Source organism: Anomaloglossus baeobatrachus, chromosome 1 (assembly GCF_048569485.1).
Source record: "Anomaloglossus baeobatrachus isolate aAnoBae1 chromosome 1, aAnoBae1.hap1, whole genome shotgun sequence".
NCBI lineage: Eukaryota > Metazoa > Chordata > Amphibia > Anura > Aromobatidae > Anomaloglossus > Anomaloglossus baeobatrachus.
Genome location: NC_134353.1, coordinates 795994972 through 796008775, shown reverse-complemented (window position 1 = coordinate 796008775; position 13804 = coordinate 795994972). Strand labels below are relative to the sequence as shown.

The 13804-nt window shown below is 41.0% G+C and overlaps 1 protein-coding gene across 1 annotated transcript in view; it reads left to right on the top strand.

Moving 5' to 3' along the window:
• The window catches only part of KCNN2 (potassium calcium-activated channel subfamily N member 2), a 264003-nt gene extending 255813 nt beyond the window's left edge, over positions 1–8190 (top strand). The window contains exon 8 of the mRNA XM_075324999.1: positions 7310–8190. Within this exon, the coding sequence (XP_075181114.1) occupies positions 7310–7597 (288 nt within the window). The 3' untranslated portion in view covers positions 7598–8190. The remainder of the gene's footprint in view (positions 1–7309) is intronic.
• Positions 8191–13804: the final 5614 nt, after the last annotated feature.

Genomic DNA, 13804 nt, shown 5'->3' with positions numbered 1-13804 from the left:
GGTGGTATACAGGATGGTTGTCCGACCTCTTTAGTTTTCATTCTAGGTACACTAACAGCTCAGCATTACATTGATTTGGTGGATGAAATCAGTTGTACGGCCATATCGCCAAAATGTCCCAGAAGCTGTTTTTCAACACTGCTACTGTCAGCAGCTTTCTTGGCCTAAATGTTTTACCATGGCCTGCTGCATCTCCAGACTTGTCTCCTATTGAGCACATTTGCAAAGTCATTAGTCTGCATTTGTACAGGCTAGCGGATTTTGATGATTTGTGTGCCCAAGTGCATTCACCATGGCAGAACATTCGTTCGGCACCCATTAATACACACCTTGGCATGCTATAAACGAGGCTAAGTGTGTGTATTTCTAGCGTTCATAATCTATTAGAGTAAACAAAGATGTTTTAAAATATGTTTACATTTTGTGTATATCACTAACAAGGTAATTGATCCTGTGGTTTCCATAATTCCATGACTTTTCTTTCTTGGTGTTGCTATTTCAAAAGACATATGAAAAGTAACAGTACCAGGACTTGAGGAAAAAAATTATTTTTTCTTAAGTCAACATGGCTTTTCAGTATGTTTTAGGCTGATTAATGAACTGTGCCTTTATTTTAAAAAAAAAAAAGTGTTGCAACTGTACTTCAGTGCCCCTCTCAGAAGTGATTTTATCTATGCTAGCTAAAAAGTCAGTGTTTATGATATTATGCAAATGTCGGATACCTTAAGGTCGCAAAAACGGTCAAAGACAGAATTAAGAGACAATTTTATGAATTTCATAGTGATGGGTGAATAGTAACTATTTGTGTTTGGATAATGCTTACCTATTACAGAATACTATTCCAGTATTTGTCACGACAAGAAAAATGCTCTGTTTCCCCATTGCCTTCTATTAGGTTCGTTATTCGTAACGAATACCATAATAGTACTTTGTGATTCGTTACGAATAATCCATACACAAATAGTTACTATTCGCCCATCTCTAGTCTTAAGGTGTCTGAAAGCTACATTTTTATTTAAAAATAATACATATAAATTGTACGGCATGTCAGCTTTATCCTTCTTGGCGTTTGTCAGGCTGAGCTGCGCATGTCCGTCAAGCAGGACCTATTGCACAAGTCAGTTATGGCAGTCAGTTTTCTGCAGATTGCTGAGATCTGAAACTTTCTCATGGAGGCAGCTTGGTTAATAAGTAGGAGTCATTATTCCCTGTCCCATCCAATCACAGCAGTGAGCTATAACCTTTAGGAAAAGTGCTGTTGTACATTTTATAGTAAATCCAATGAGATGAAGAAGAGTATATGATCTGAATGATTCACAAAAATGAGGGCAGTTAGCAGGGAATAGAGTAGAACTGCATGCAGAGGTCAGGTTAGTTGAATAGTACTAAAGGCTGCTTTACTCGTGAAAGCACCCGCCCCCGTCGTTTGTGCGTCATGGGCAAATCGCTGCCCATGGCGCACAATATCGCTAGTACCCGTCACACATACTTACCTTCCTAGCGACGTCAATGTGGGCAGCGAACAGCCTCTTTTCTAAGGGGGCGGTTCGTGCGGCGTCACAGCGACGTCACACGGCAGGCGTCCAATAGAAGCTGAGGGCAGAGAGCAGCCGCATGAAAGTAACGCCCACCTCGTTGCCAGAGCATGCAGGTACGGTGTTGTTCATCTTTCTTGGGGTGCCACACGTAGCAATGTGTGCTGCCTCAGGAACGACGAGCAACCTGCGTTCTAAACGAGCAACGACATTTGGGAAATGGACGACATGTCAACAATCAACGATTTGGTGAGTATTTTGCATCGTTAGCGGTCGCTCGTACATGTCACACGCAACAACGTCACTAACGAGGCCGGATGTGCGTCACGAATTCTGTGACCCCCAACGACATCTCGTTAGCAATGTCGTTGCATGTAACGGGACCTTAAGATGCCGTGCTCCGATGTAAAGCCCATCTAAATAAAATTAGTGATGGCAAGTAACATGAATAACTAGTCTTACTTGATAGATTCCAAGAATGACTGTGTACTAGATGATTTTAATAAAACCTATGTATGATAATTATTTTTCATGGATCAAACTTTTCTTGTGTAGACGTATTGGGACACCTACAGATCACACTTACAAAAGTTTTTATTACATCCTTTTCCATGGGCCTTAATACAACATTAGTTTCCCGTTTTCAGCTAACACAGCTTCCACTCGTTTCTGGGAAGACTTTCTATAAAATTTTAAACTTTGTCTGCAGGAATATTTGCTTATTCATCCAGAAGAGCAAGTGTGAGGTCAGACACCGATGTTGGACGAGAGGGACTGGCTTTCATACTAGCTTATCCTAAAGATGTTCAGTCATTTTCTTCCACATTAGACTCACTCAACCATGCCTTATAAGCTTTGCTTTGAGCACTGGAGCACAGTAATGCTGCTAAACCAAGTCGTCCAAAACCCTGATTCATCGGTCAGTCTGCCACTCCACAGAATGCTTTTCCATTACTACAGAGTCCAGTGGTGGCTTTACCTCACTCCAGCCGACACTTGTGAATGTGCTTCATACAGCTTCAAAGCCATGGACGCCCAAACCAGCAGACAGTTTTGTGCTGGAGGAGGTTTGCAACTCACTTATTGTGTCAGCAGAGCGTTGGCAACTTATGCACTGTGGCCTCAGCACTTGGTGACCCCAAGATGTAACTCTGTGGTCTGCCACTTTTTTCCTAAATTGCTGTAATTCCTAAACTATTCCTCTTTTCACTATTGCCATACAATTGAAGGAACAAATTGGAGGGAACAAATTTCATGACCTGACTTGTTACAACAGAGAAATCCTATTAACCCCTTCACAGCCTTGGACGTACCAGTTCGTCCATGGTTGTGTCTGTCACTTTAATGTGCGTGCGGCAAGCCCTCATGCTTCCACGCATGTCAGCTGATCTGATCAGCTGACATGTGCAGCTAACAGGCGCAGGTGGATCTCCAATGTTAACAAGTTAGATCTCGCTCTCAGTCTCTGACAGCGGGATTCAACGTGTGTCGGTTAGGATGACGGCATTCCTCTCCGCCATCAGTGTCCCTGTGATAATGATCGTGGGGTACCAATGGGTTGGCATGGCAGCCATCTGATGCCCCTGGCATACACAGGAGATGAGCATTTCTGCCCCTTCAGTGGGATGCCAAAGCACCACTTTGACAGCAGAAGTAATCAGAATGTATGAGCTTCAAGTCCCCTAAAGGGACTTGTAAAATCAAGAAAAAGTGTAAAAATAAAGTTTTTGAAAATATGAAAATATTGAAACAAATGCAAAAGTTTAAATCACCTCCCCTTTTCTCCATTGAAAATAAAAAATACATATATTTGGTATCGCCGCTTTCAGAAATGCACACTCTATCAAAATATAAAATAAATTACTTTGACCAGTAGAGGGCATAACAACAAAAAAAAAATCAAATCCCCAGAATTATGAGGGGTTTTGTCCCAGAAACAATTCAATAACAGACAATCAAATCGCATCTACCCACAAATGGTATAATTAAAAATGTCAAGTCAGGATGCAAAAAAATAAGCCATCACTGAACCCCAGATCCTGAAAAATGAGAACGCTATGGGTCTCAGAAAATGGCGATAAAAACGCTATTCTTTTTTCAACAAATTTCAGAATTTTTTGTTACCACTTAAATAAAAATAAAACTATACATCTTTAGTATCTATGAACTTGTACTGACCTGGGGAATCATACTGCCAGGTCAGTTTTACCATATAGTGAACATGGTAAATAAAAAAACTCAAAAAACAATTATGGAATTGCACTTATTTTTGCAATTTTACCGCAGTTTTTTCTCTGTTTTCCACTACAATATGGGTCAAAATGGTGTCAGTAAAAAAAAAATAAGCCCTCATATGGCTATATTGAAGGAAAAATAAAAAAAAGTTAAGGATATTGGAAGAAAAGGAGGAAAAAACGAAAATCGCTGGGTTGTGAAACGGTTAAGACAATACTTTTGTCCTTTTAGTATTCTGTAGACAAATGCAATTTACCCAGAGACAGAAATATAAGTCCATTGGTTTGTGTAATGGCTTGTCTTCTGACAAATTAGAAAATAAATGGAAGCATTTTACAGTCAGTTCAATGTGATTAGAAATATGAAAGTTAGAAGTGACGCCCACATACACTACATACAGCAAAAAGTGCTATTGTCTCCTTTCAGTAATGTTATGGTTGGCATAGGAACCTCCAACAACAGAAAGAGCCCAGGCTCTATAATGTTCTTGTGGCTTTATTATTTCTCTCTGCAGATGACAATACAGTATATGCCTCTTACATGAACTGCTAGAAGATGATTGCAGAGAGAAAAAAGGCCAGATAGGGCCTTATTCGAGATATTAGTAAACCCCAATTGGAGTATAAAGGCATGATCCCATACACTCAGTGACATCTACATGCACTACTTCAGTGAATTCACTAAATTACTGATGCTCATACAAGAATACAGGTTATTACATTTTATACTACATGGAATATTACAATCTGAACCAGCTGCAATGCTAGGATAAAAACTCTTAGATTTAAATCTTTCTTTCAAAGTATCTGATATTATTGCAGGGAGAAAGAGAAAATTGCCCATCAGTAACATTTGGGGTCCCACCAGTCTGCAAATAGCTGAAATTTTCTGTAACTGAGGAGTGGCGTCAGAAAATGTAATTGACTAGAATGATGGAATATCCGCCCCTTACAACTCACTGTCTTATTGATTCCTGATTGCAGATTTCACAGCTGAATGTATGACGGCATTTACCAACTAAGAAGGCATAAGGGCTACTAGCTCAGATAGTGTCATGTCCTGTAAATTATATTTATAGAACATTTCATATCTATCTATCAATCTCATATCTAGTATTTTGGGCACAAATTAGCTCATGGGATCGCCATCTTCTGGGATAGATGTTTGGTACAAGAACTTTATTTTTTAACCAATGCATTATGTTTAAAACTGTCTGGAACCAGCGTTATAAAAATATTAAGCAAGTCACATTACAGAAAAAAGCAAAGTAATGAGCTAGAGCATAAGTTGTTATAAATGCGGTATATAAGACCATATTCACAAAGTGGCCATTTAACAGACAAAACAGAATATATATAGACAAAATGAGCACATACATCGAACTAAGAAAATACCGTATTTTTCGGATTATAAAACGCACTTTTCCTCCCAAAAATGTGGGAGGAAATGGAGGAGTGCGTCTTATAATCCAAATGTAGCTTACCGGCATTGGTGGAGAGGGGTCACAGGAGGCAGGGGAGATAATACTGGCCACAGGCACTGTCCTGCAGGTGGTGGGCTGTGCTGTGGGCAGTGCTGGGTGCTGTGCTGTGGGCGGTGCTGGGCGCTGTGAGGCAGGGGCCGCTATTCTGAAAATGACATTGGTGCAGGCTTCAAATAATAGCGCCCGGAGTCATCGAATGCTCATATGACGCTCTCTGCTCAAGATCTCATCTGTACACATGCCGCCTCCGGCCCATTGATTCCCTGCAGCGGCCTTAAGGAAAATGGTGCCCGGAGGTGGCATTTGCGCAGATGAGGTCTCGGCTTGTCATTGACACGAGAACTCAATCTGCGCACGCGCCGACCTTTATTTGACGCTTGCACTTTCAACAGTTTCTGGATGCTCCTCTGGCCTCACAGTGCCTGCATTGAGCATCTGGGACACCTGCAGCACTGCCCTGCTCCACTACCGCCCCTGCCTCCTGTAACTCCGCTCCACCATCGCTGCCGCCCCCCTCTGGTAAGACAGCACTGGATTATAAGACAGTCCCCATATTTTTTTTTTCTCCTTGCTTTTTTTTATCTAAATTTGGGATGCATTTTATAATCCGGTGCATCTTATAAAACGAAACGTACGGTAAGGAAATAGCAATAGTACATACAAATAACATAGTGCACTTAGTAACACTGTTCTTGATAATAAAAAAGTGTTAAAGCCATCCAAACATGACAAGGTGTACCCCAATCAGGACAGTCCCTAATTCTCTAATATTAAAACCTTATCTTGTGTCAACCAACCTCAATGTAGATGAAGATCCGACTAGTTGAGACACCTGTCCATGGGAAACTGCATAAAAGAAATGCCTAGCTCAAAAATGGGGGGCACACCCCTGTTTATACAAAGTACGAGGAGTCACAGCAAAATTACAAACACCTAATCATGATAGTATGCCTTTTATGCAATCAAATACAGTGTTACTAAGTTCCCCATGTTACTTATAGTGGATGAAATAAGTATTGAACACGTCACCAATTTTCTACGTAAATATATTTCTAAAGGGGCTATTAGAAATTCTGAGCAGAAGTTGGTTGCATCCCATCTGAAATAAGGAAGTAAGTAAATAGCAATAGTACACATACAGTTGGCGAAATAAGTATTAAACACGTCACCATCCATGTTTTGATTTCTTTGCCTGTGTGGATTGGATGAGTTGTTACCGACTTCTCGTTAGAAATTCATGTCAATAGCACCTTTACAAATATATTTACTTAGAAAATTGGTGACGTGTTCAAAAATTATTTCACATTGTTGTGCCACGTGAGCACTGCAGCCAATCAGTGTTCGCTATTACACTGCTATACACTTAATACTTCCGTTTGTCTGAGGTTCATCCAAATGCATGGACCTCAGGAAAATGGAAGACGTATGCACCAGCTAATAGCAGTCATTGATTGGCTGCAGGACTTACATGACATAAAAAAGTCATGGGAAACCCGACTCCGACATTGCTGGAACAGTGCCGGCTTTGGACGGGAGTTTTATTTTTTTTAAAAAAGGTTGTTAATGTAGTGGACAACCCCTGTATTAGTAACATAAAAACTAAGAAAGGAAGGAGAGGAATTGACAGGTCCAATTATCAACCTACCTGAAACTCCATGGCCAGAAATTACATTCCTATTAAAATTCTGCAAACTCATTTTGCTGAGAAACCCGTCGTCTCTGGATTCCTTTATTCGACTCTTTATCTGAGAGATGTAAGTCCATCACTATATAACAAAACTCTCCTGTTGTGCAATCACACTATCATTCGATCGCTCTATCTTTCTCTCATAACTATGTATAGATTTCATAGTCTTCTATATATTATAAAGTGGTATTACTATGTACTTATGATACATTAAATAACTGCTAAAGGCTTATTTGTATTCCCTTTCTTTTCCTCTGTTTACATAAAATATTAGGAAATGTTCTAATTCCTCTGTGTGTATCATTAGACAATGACTTTCATACATTGTGTACAAAGTGATTTCTGTTAATTTCCTCTTTTACTTCCTAGACCCAAAACATCATGTACGACATGATCTCCGATTTGAATGAAAGAAGTGAAGACTTTGAGAAGAGGATCGTTGTCTTAGAGACAAAGCTAGAGACATTAATTGGTAGCATCCAAGCTCTCCCTGGACTGATTAGTCAGGCAATCAGCCAACAGCAAAGGGACTTGGTTGAAACTCAGCTACAGAATTACGATCAGCATGTTGCATACAGCATGGAACGATCACGGTCTGTGTCAAGAAGGCGACGGTCTTCATCAACAGCGCCTCCAACTTCATCAGAAAGTAGTTAGAAGGGAATACGTTAACCAAAAAGACTTTTTGCCATCATATGGTCAATATTTTAGCTTTTATTGTAAAGCCCTATGGTTCTAATCAGTGTTATCTGGGTTCTGATGTCAGAATCTTAGAAACCTGAACAAAACGTTTTAGGCCAAATAGAGTGAGAACTCTTATATTATTTCTTTGAGATGCACAGTGAATGCACCTAACATTGCTATATAGATTGTTTCTCTGTTTCACTAACTTTTTATTCATGCACTTCAAACAAAGTTTATTACTATATAGTATAAAAATATTTATTTCTGAACATAATTGTATGGTCACTTCTGTTCATACAATGGGTTCTGCTTATATTAGGCAAGTTTATTGAAATAACCAAGTGATATGTACCAATGTGATTTTTATAAAATTATTTATTTATGAATTGAAAAAAGTAGGATGATAGCCACAAAGGCTTAGTTATTGTTTTTTAACCGTATTATATTATAAAATAATAAATGCATAAATATATTATATTACCTTTAGACCTTGCCTTAAGATATATAGCATAGTTCTCGGTTGTAGATTTATCCAGGCTTGAATAAAAGTTTATGTTTTTCAACTCTTTCATTTTCTTTTTCCTTTATTTAATAAAAGGGATATATATGATGTGGGTTATTGTATTTCCATCTATGATTGCTATTGCACTCTGTTTCATATCATTTATACTGTTGCTTAATGGAACCAAAATTGAACCAAAAGCTCAAAACTCTTATGGTATGTTCACATGACTTTTTTTTTTAAGGTCTGACAAAATTGAGGTTTTCACGAGGAAAGAACCTCAGGAAATGCTGGAGTTTTTTATCCTGAAACATTTTTACAAATGTTTTGGTAACATTTCATGAAGCGATTTGTTATGGTTTTCCTAGAATCTACATGTTATGTTTCTCTTTTGGTATTTTTTTTTAAGTATTTTGTGGTCAATTTTCAGCCATTTTTTAACTACATTAAGTACTGAATGAAACACTGGCTTTTTTGTTGTGAGGACACTGACAAAACGCTCTAAAAGATGCCAAGGCTTCTTCTGGTCATTTCTGTTTAGCATTCTCATTGGCTTATAATGTGCCGTATTTTTCGTTTTATAAGACACACCAGATTATAAGATGGACCCCAAATTTAGAGATGAAAAAGGTAAAAAAAAAAGGGGGTCCGTCTTCCTCCGGTGGTGTCTTAGCGGAGGGGGTGGGCGGTGCTGGAGTAGGGCAATGCTGCAGGCGCTGCGTTGGGGGCTGTTCTGTCTGCGGTTGGGGCTGTGCTGGCTGGGAAGGCTGTGCTGGCTGCAGGTGCTATGGTGGCTGTGTGGAACAGAGCGGTGCGGCAGGTGTCACAGATTTTCTGTCAGAGATGCGGGCTTCAATGAAAGAATTGCCTGCGCAGATTGAGCTCTTGGCTCAGTGACAAGCAGAGATCTCATCTGCAAACGCGCTACCTCTGGGCGCCATTTCCTTAACTCCGCTGCCGGGAAATCAATGGGCCAGAGGTGGCGCGTGCACAGATGAGATCTTGAGCTGAGAGCTCCATCTGCACATGCGCCAGCTCCAATGTTTGAAGTTGACAAAGCATCTCACCCGCCACACCGTCCTGCTAGACACAGCTCCCACGGCAGCCAGCACAGCCCCTGCAGCCAGCAGAGCAACCATTCTCCACCTACATTCACATTATAAGATGCACCCCTCATTTTTCTCCCAAATTTTTGGGAGGAAAAGTGCATCCTATAATACGAAAAATATGGTAAATTATACAGCGGCTTCAGAGCAGAAATGCCTGGAAAATGAATGGTCTACTCACTTCTTTTAACTTCTTACCGTTTTTGGAAACTTAAAGTGGTTAAAAGACAATCAAAAGCCTAAACATATGACTAGCAAAGAGTTTTTACAGTATCAATGAATATAAACAGTCTGTCAAGTATTTTCTGAAAGCTTTTCATGTGTTATTTTTAGTCACATCTGCTAAAAAAAGAGCCCAAAGAAAAAAAAAATATTGCATGAAGAAACACTTTTATAGAAGCCAGACACCTGCATTAGGGTACGATCACACTAGCATATGACTCGGACGACTGCAATGCGAGAAAATCTCGCATTGAACTCGGAGCAATGTTATTCAATGAGGGAGAGCAGATGGTCAACTTTTTTCTCATCCAGATTCTGGATGAGAGAAAAGTTACAGCATGCTGCGATTGTCTGCGAGAGCCGTGTCACTCGTACCCATACAAGTCTATGGGTGCGAGTGAAACAGCGGAATGCACTCATATGACTTCCGAGTGCAGTGCGATAATTGCATCAGCTGACAATAGAGGAGATGGGGAGTTTAACACCTCCCTCTTCTCTGCAGCACCCGCCCCCTACTCCGCAGCTGTGATCCAGTTTACGCACACAGCACAGTGGTAGCCGAGGGTCATTAGCATATCACATCAGATGCCATACCATCGTGTGAATCCAGCCTTAGGCTGGAGTTATACTTGCATGTGACTGGCACAAGGATCACATCGCACTGCCCAGACCAGCCAGCCGCTCCTGACAAGAGCGGGTCAGCTTCATGTATTTCTGTGTAGCTGACATGCTCAGTTGAGAAGAGCTGCCGGCCAATCCGAGCGATGAGGTAGTCACATCTCTTCCATGTTTGAGAACTACTATTGATTCTACAAAATGGAAGCATATTTATAAAAAACTGAAGGCATGTAGTTGAAGACTTGTCCCTTATTACACAAAATAAGCAATATTTCCTTCTAGCAATGTATATTTTGTTATATGTTAAATGGTTGCTCTTATAAAAACAAACAACTTTGCAATTACCTCTTATTAAAAATATTCTCAAGAACAAGGGATTTTTAGTTCTATAATTACTGATCGTTGCCTAGGCTGCTGGCCACGTCTGCAGTATGTTACAGGTGGACCATTTCATAGGCAAGAAGCGCGTGCTTGCAAGTTCTTTACTTTAGAGCCTGCAGGATCTGCTTTCAAGGAGTCTGGATCACTGGATTTGGTCAGCTTCAGTGCCATGTGCTCCTTTGATGCAATTGAGGCAAAGCTTTCTCAGCTTGTGGCTTTTGAGAATGCACAGTTCAAACCAAAGACTCCATGCCACTGGCTTTACCTGTCAATCTTTACTATTACACCATTCACTGGCAAGCAGAAAACCCGCAGGCAGAATAGTAGTATCTCCTGAAGAACAATCATGGGACATCTTTAACAGAAATATGAATAAAGTGATGTTCAAATACAAAAAGATTTCCAGAACTTTGAACTTTGTAAATTAAACATTCACCCTGAAAGGTACGTACATCTATACCTGGTATATTATTATGTTCAGTTCAAACAATGAGTGTTTGGTGCATTTTTTCAATGTACTTTTTGCCCATACTTTTTTAAGTTGCTATATGAGGACTTGTTTTTTGCACACTGAGCTTATGTTTTTTTATTAATATCATTTTTGGGGTACAAATGATGGTCTGATTGCTTTTGATTGTATGTTTTGTAGAAGTTTGGTAATAGACGTATGTCGTCAATAAGTTTATATTTTAATAACTTGGACGTTTTTAGATTTGGCAATACCAAACTTGTTTTTTTCTTTTTTTAGTTTTACTGGGAGGGGGGAGTCATTTCAAATTGTTATACCTAATATTTTTTATAGTCACTTGCAATTCTCATCGCTTATAATACACTGCAATATCAGGGTATTGTAACATAGGAGAATTGCAGTACCCCTATGGAGCGCAGTCAAAGGCTGAGCTTCACAGAAGGACCAAGAGAGTAGTTATGTATGCTTTCAGCAGGCCACCAGCAGCCTTGGTAACCCATTGGTTCACCCCGATTGCGTTGTATAAAGTCAGTGGAAGCTGGCACTAAGATTATTTACATGCCTCCGTCCGAGATTGACAGTGAAATGAAAGTAGTTACTCTACAGCATGGGTCCCCAACTCCAGTCCTCGAGGGCCGCCAACAGTGCATGTTTTCAGGATTTCCTTAGCATTGCATGGGTGTTGGATCATCAACTGTGCAGGTGATTAAATTATCACATGTGCAATACTAAGGAAATCCTGAAAACAAGCACTGTTGGCGGCCCTCGAGGACTGGAGTTGGGGACCCATGCTCTACAGTGATAGGAACTCATTCTGGTCATTGTAGTTACAGGCAGATGCTGGCCAGGTAACACAGCCGACATCTGCTTGGTATACATTTTCATCACAGATCGATAAGTATTGCATGAAGCAGTCTGAGGGGTTAAAACATGACATGCCAAAAAGAGAGCAGAAAAAAACACCTTACGGACCCATGAGGTGCCATGTACATCACGGGTTGTTTTCCGGCCTTAGATGCAGGCTTGCACACCGAGCCCATATCTTTCCCTGCAGATGAACATTGAATCATTCAGCCTTCCATCTGCCTCTAACAGCCGTGAGTGGAGCGACAGAGTTAACCTGTTAAATGCCGCTGTCAATCTCTGACAGCGGAATTTAATATGCGCTACCAGGGGGGTACCCTGTTCATCTGATGAACTCTGTGTTGTCATCTCAGTAGTCCTATAAAAGCCAGCCTGTTACTGGCATTCAGAGGAGACTGTGATTTCTTATTTATGCAGCAATGCTGTGGCAGTGCTGTATACAGTGTGTCCACCCATATCCTGTCCACCGCCATTAACTTGAGAATGGCGGCAGCTATAGGCATATAAGTGGTGTCTAGGTATAGTAAAGTAGCCATGCGCTACGCAATTAAACCACCTATAGCGCCACCTGGTGGAAAACAATGGAATTAGCATTTTTATTTCGAAAACGGAACAAGATAGAGAAAAAAAGTGAATTACAAAGTTGTAGGGCATCATTAATTCAATACGAATTGACCAGTGTTGAGCGGACCCAGATCGGCAAAATTCGGATCTGCGCGGTTTGAGCGGCAGATCTGAGTCCGACCCGGACGCGGGATTCCGGGAGCACGATCCGGATCCGTTTTTTTTTTCTCTCTCTCTCTCTCCCCCCCCCCTCCTCCATTGACATATATGGGGCCGGATTCCGGATCGGATCCGGACTTCTTTGTCAACCCGCTAGTGATCCGCCGGACCCGGATTATTGACAGTCCACTCAACTCTAGAATTGACACCTTACATACATACACCTTGCGTTTTCCTAAATGGTCGGTGCAAATGACAGTCAGTCTTATAACAGTCATCACCCATTAGAGTATGCATCAAATTTTATTGAAGAAACCTCCCAATGATGACAGTATAATCTTCAAAATTAAAAAAAAAACTCAAAATGCACTGTTCCAAATTATTAGGCACATTAGAGTTTCTAAACATTTTATATGTTTTAAAGAACTGAAAATGCTCATTTGTGGAATTTGAAGCATTAGGATTCCTAGCGATGTCGAGTGCGAAAGCTCCCGCCCCCATCGTACATGCTATATTGTGTGATCGCTACCGTAGCGAACATTATCGCTACGGCAGCATCACACGCACATACCTGCTCTGCGATGTTGCTGTGACAGGCAAACCGCCTCCTTTCTAAGGGGGTGGTTCGTTCAGCATCACAGCGACGTCACAGCAGCGTCACCGAACCGCCGCCCAATAGAAGCAGAGGGGCGGAGATGAGCGGGACGTAACATCCCGCCCACCTCCTTCCTTCTTCATTGCGGCCGGCCGCAGGTAAGGTGAGGTTCCTCGTTCCTGCGGTGTCACACATAGCAATGTGTGCTGCCGCAGGAGCGACGAACTACTTCGTACACCGAGCAGCAGCAATATTCGAGAATAGGGGGGCATGTCACCGATGAGCGATTTTGACCATTTTTGCGACGATTCAAAATCGCTCATAGGTGTCACACGCAAAGACATCGCTAAAGCGACCGGATGTGTGTCACTAATTCCGTGACCCCAACGAGATTGCTTGAGCGATGTCGCAGCATGTAAAGTGGCCTTAAGGGTACATACACACTTGTGGATTTTATACAATTTTCTGTTGCGAATCCATAGAGACCAAGACTATTCAAGACCTATTGAATTTTACACAAAGAATTGACGTTACAGATTTTAACATCTACACCATCAGGCCAATTTACGTGGTGAAAATGTTTGCATTGTATAGGGTAGCATTTTTAAAGTCTCAAAAGCTGAGTTGGTACTCATGAATATCCACTTGAGAAAAAAAAAACGCACAATATACCCACCATGTGTGATCATTTAGCCTGTCA